At 44.5% G+C, this 4,705-nt stretch overlaps 1 protein-coding gene across 1 annotated transcript; it reads right to left on the bottom strand.

Annotated features, from left to right (window-relative positions):
* Window positions 1-828: 828 nt before the first annotated feature.
* On the bottom strand, window positions 829-3,704 carry LOC142768465 (uncharacterized). The gene is made up of 2 exons (XM_075870444.1): window positions 3,343-3,704; window positions 829-1,076 (listed from the first exon to the last, which is right to left on the bottom strand). The coding sequence occupies exons 1-2, from the start codon at window positions 3,602-3,604 to the stop codon at window positions 847-849; spliced, it is 492 nt and encodes a 163-aa protein (XP_075726559.1). The 5' UTR covers window positions 3,605-3,704; the 3' UTR covers window positions 829-846.
* Between the last annotated feature and the right edge of the window lie 1,001 nt (window positions 3,705-4,705).

Below are 4,705 nucleotides of genomic sequence, written 5' to 3'. Positions count from 1 at the left end.
TACGGCTACGTGCCTTAGCCACTAGACCACCGTGGTAGTGCCACTAGAGAAATAGTTCCTTCCATCAGTTCTGGAGTCGTTTCCCATATAGACCTTGAGAAAAAAAAAGCTAAATAGGAATGACGACATGCTCCCACGGCGGGTGTGCATTGATCTCGTACTAAAAACGGCAGAGTTCGCCAAGTCGAGCCACCGTGAAAAAGGCTTCTTGCGCGGAAGCCGAAACGTCTTCGACATTTTTAAAACTTAATAGGTTTCGCTCGGCCTTGTTTCAATATTCCATTACACATATATCCTCATTAAAATCACATGCGTGACCAGCAGTATTTCGGTAAGGATTCCGTTCAGGATGCCCCGCGCGGTGTTCTAGTGGTTATGGCACCCAACTGCTTAACCGAAGGTCGCAGGATCGAATCCCGGCTGCAGCGGCTGCATTTCCGATGGGGACGAGAATGCTTGAAGCCCGTGTACTTCTATTTAGGTGCACGTTAAAGAACACCAGATTGAAGAAATCTCCGGAGACAACCGATATAAAGCCTGTTCCAATCGCATCCTGGTTTTGGGACGTTCCACCTCAGATATTACTATTATTCTTTCAGGATAGCGGCGTGGATCACACTACTTTAAAACCCAACCTATTTCACTAAAACTGCAGCTGGGATGACGCACGCACGCCGGTGTGGCACATACACAGGATAATTTTCGGAATCGAATGATTGTTCATCCTGCTAGAGAAGCGTAGTCATTTATTCGAGCACAAAAATGGGAAGTCAAAGATTACTATGATAGGAAACAAGGAATAAAGTTCTACAAACAAAACTCCTCCTACGCATTGGTAGCCACGATTCAGCCCACGCTGGCATACGTGTCGTTCAGTGCGCGCGCCAGACTCTCCTTCGTGCGGCTTCGATCGACGCGCGCGCCAGTAATGATGGCGTACGCGAACGCAATCACGATGGCGACAACCAGCACAATCGTGGCGAGTAACAGAGGGCGGGCCGCCATTTTCACGAAGGAGCGCCACCTGTCGGTGTCCATCGACTCGTCGGACTTGCTCTGCGTGGCCGCGCCGTCACCTGCGAAAGTGAAGTCACGAGATTCCTTAAGAGTTTGCCGAAGACCATAGCGTTTTTCACAAACACACCACAGGAAACTCTGGCGCTAGTGTCTACGGGAGCTGCAACACACGGTGCATCAGCCAGCATGGTAATCATAGGTAGTTCAAAACTTTCTCTAATATTCGTAGTTTCTGGTGTGTTTGGCTTAGCGTGGCTTGAAGCTGCTTTGTCACGAGACGACTATCAGCAAATCTACAGCAGTGACCTTTCACCGTCTTAATGTTTTAGGCTGACGAATTCAAATCGGGTCACAAAGTTCACAACCGTCTCTCCTGTTCTTCAACACAAAACCAAAACACAGCAATCAACGAAGCCACAAGCATGTTAGAGGCCCGCAAGAATGAAGACTAGCCAATTTTGTGTACTACCCATAATTCCCGAGGTAGCTTAACAATCACTGTGCTAAAGCCCCCTCTAGTTCATTTCAGGGAACTATATGCCGAAAATAATTAAGAAAAATCGATCATATTCTTCTGTTTTCTTCTCAGTCGAACTTATTCATTCCTACCAACTTTAAAGCTTTCTGCACTGAATTTGATTTCACATAGCGTCCGGGATTGCAGGCAATGTTAGCTTTTTTTCAACTCACGTGGTTTTGTGGTTTTGCAGTGCATCTGAGATCAGCTCACGTTTAACCAAGCCATGAAGTTTCGTGATCACAACGTCGTGTGACGTCATAGTGTCGTTGCAGATTTCCACTACCTTGGACATGATGAAGTAACAGGGTGATGTGAATGCATGGCAATGTTGGTTTTTTTTGCGTTTCTCGTGTTGATGAATACAACGATGGTCACATCGTGTTTGGTGGGGCATTTAGGGTGTTCGCGATTATAAAAAGAGACCCTATATTTCGTGCGCTGATGGTGATGAGACCCATGATCGCATGCTTGACTCAACAAACGCGCAGCTGTGTAACATTACGTCTAACGCTAATTTCAAGAAACTAGCAACAGTTCTTGATATTTCGGTTAAGAAGATTGAAAGTACGTTCATTTGGCTGATCGGGACATCATCTCATATGATACGACCTAACGTGAGCTACGTGAACATAAAAAAAAAACCGCAGGAGAGCGGTCAATCTTGTTTTTGTCGTCATTTGTTCAAAACTTGGTAAATTTATTTTGTTTTATTTTTCATTTCATTTCACTTTATTTTCAATTACAAAATGATAGTAAAAAACTGTTTGGACTCATAGCCAAAGGCTAGAATAGGGTCCAATGATGCAATAAAAAGTGGCACAGTATTCAAACGATAGCATAAGGCAACAATAGCACATGTAGCAAAGCAATAGAACAAAGCATTCAACCTGGCATGAATTCCTTGTGCTAATGAGGATATTTAGGAACACAGTATTTTAATAGGAAAGTTGTTTGTCTGCGTCTGCCTACGTGAGAGGCACAAGTCATGCTGACAGTGATTTCTCCAGTAGAAAATTGTGAATATCGCTTTCTAAAATAATGCATTTGCCGACTGTTGTCTCTGAGAGGCAGTTAAATACAAAAGGAGCATCGGCGTTGTTTTGTACTTGTCTCTATGTCACACTCTAGTAGGTGGACATGGCTTTTGAGCAGAACTGGTGCGACGAAGAGGAGGCGCACTTGTGCAATGTATCGGAGGGCACATTATTTTGCTAATGTCACCATTCCGGTACTGCACATGACGTTTTTGCCAAGTAATTCCTCAACACAGCGTCACACACATGTTTTCTACCATTTTCTTGGCGGTAAAAAACTCCCGGAAAATGGCAGTCATCGTCAGAAAATGTTCCTGTCAACACCATCTTTATCTGCAGCCTCTAGCAGTCGGAACATGCTTTGGACACTTTGCTCTGCTTTTTCACGATTATTAGCCGTAAGCACCACAGAGGAGGAAGAATCAGTGGCACTTTCCGGCGATTTCCGAAGACGACGACGTTGCGCGTCTGCTCTTGGGTTTTGGTGCTTGTGTGCGAATAGTGCCTTGCTGTTCTCGTCGAAACAAAGCCTTGCGTCCTGTCCTTCTCACGTTGCGACACTGGCGGAAGTGTTGGACCTCTACAACTGATGCTCGGGTCTTCTCCTCGGCCCGGCACTTCAATTCCGACACCGCAACGTCGTTGTCTCCGAAAAACTCCAGGAACACCCACTACTTCTTCCTCCTCTGTCCTGCTTACGGCTAATAATCGTGACAATATATATGTCTAAATGCTGAAAACATTCCTTAACCAGGAAGAAATGGCGCTCACCTTGTTTCTGGGCCAGTCGTAGCAGGTCATTGGCGGTGGCATTGCCGTAGAGGATTTGCCCCAGACTTACGCTGCCATCGGATGGTGCCGGCACTAGAGTGGTGTCTGGCGACCACTCGGCACCACTGCTTGCGGTGACCTGCCGCAGCTCCCCTCCGAGAGCCGACTGGCCCACCAGGTCTCGGTGGCAAACGTTCATCATATCGAGGATATGGTCTCTCAATACAGCGCCGCTTTCTAGTTCAGACAGTTCTTCATCCATGACCGCTGGCTTCGTTTGAAGGTGGGTTGGTTGGTTTTTCCTTGATGTCCTGGCGCAACCCACCGTAGCGTATACCGAGCCAGCTGTCTTCCTCTTCTTCTTTGTCCTACTTTTGCGGCATGGCTTTCTGATGAAGGTGACAATGAAGATTCTATTATCTGCCTGATGGCACTTGCTCACAAAGATAAATGGGCCGGAAACCGGGTAGCAGGACGTTTAAAGTAAACTTGAAATTAAATCATAGGCTCCTGGAGTAATTATACACTAAATATAATTATATAAACTAATTATAAATAATATAAACTCCTAGAGTAATTATAAACTCCGGGTGTAGACAGAACTACAGTGTCTAGAAATACAAAACATAAGGCATCGAATAAATGAAAATGCTCCACGGTCATGGGGTCAGACTATCACATGAAAATTATGGTACAAGGGTAGACGGAATCGAAACCTAAAACAGAAATAGGTTAAATTAGACCTAAATATTGTTGTTGCTTTTGCTTAGTTGAACATGGTAGAGCAGACATTCTTTTGAGGACAACCATTGGCGTAAACCATGGGCCTGAGGGGTCAGGGGAGTCCGTGCCCCCCTATGTTCAGACTGCGGGGGACATACCTTGCAATTGTGCCCCCTTGAGACTTGAGACCTTCATGTCTTCTAATTACTTGACACAAGTCTAGCGCGTTCAACATTTTTTAAACGCTATATATTATTAGCGTGTACCTATGTTCAATAACGGTCGCTTGTGTGAAAATGAAATTCAGAAAAGCCGCTCGACCGGTTCAAAGAAGACAGCATAGAACGATGTATATACTTCAGCTCAGACCGTGCTCGTTTTTTTTTTATTTTCTTTAAAAGCATGGTTTATATTCTGATGGAAATTGAAATACAACCTATATTAAAAAAGAAAATTGCTACCAAGATCTCAGTTGTGATTTTTTTTAAGCTTTAGGCACTAGCTATAACCTAATATAGTGAGGCGGAATGAGAAAACTGCCTGAGCACTTATTGCTAATTTTGAATTTTGAAGTGAACCCACAAGGTCTTTTTACTTGGAGACGTTAGTTAATTTACGCTATCTTTATGCATTATTGCAG

This window comes from Rhipicephalus microplus, chromosome 8 (genome assembly GCF_043290135.1).
Source record: "Rhipicephalus microplus isolate Deutch F79 chromosome 8, USDA_Rmic, whole genome shotgun sequence".
Classification (NCBI taxonomy): domain Eukaryota; kingdom Metazoa; phylum Arthropoda; class Arachnida; order Ixodida; family Ixodidae; genus Rhipicephalus; species Rhipicephalus microplus.
Note: the sequence above shows the minus strand (reverse complement) of the source record. Positions and strands in the feature narration are given on the sequence as shown.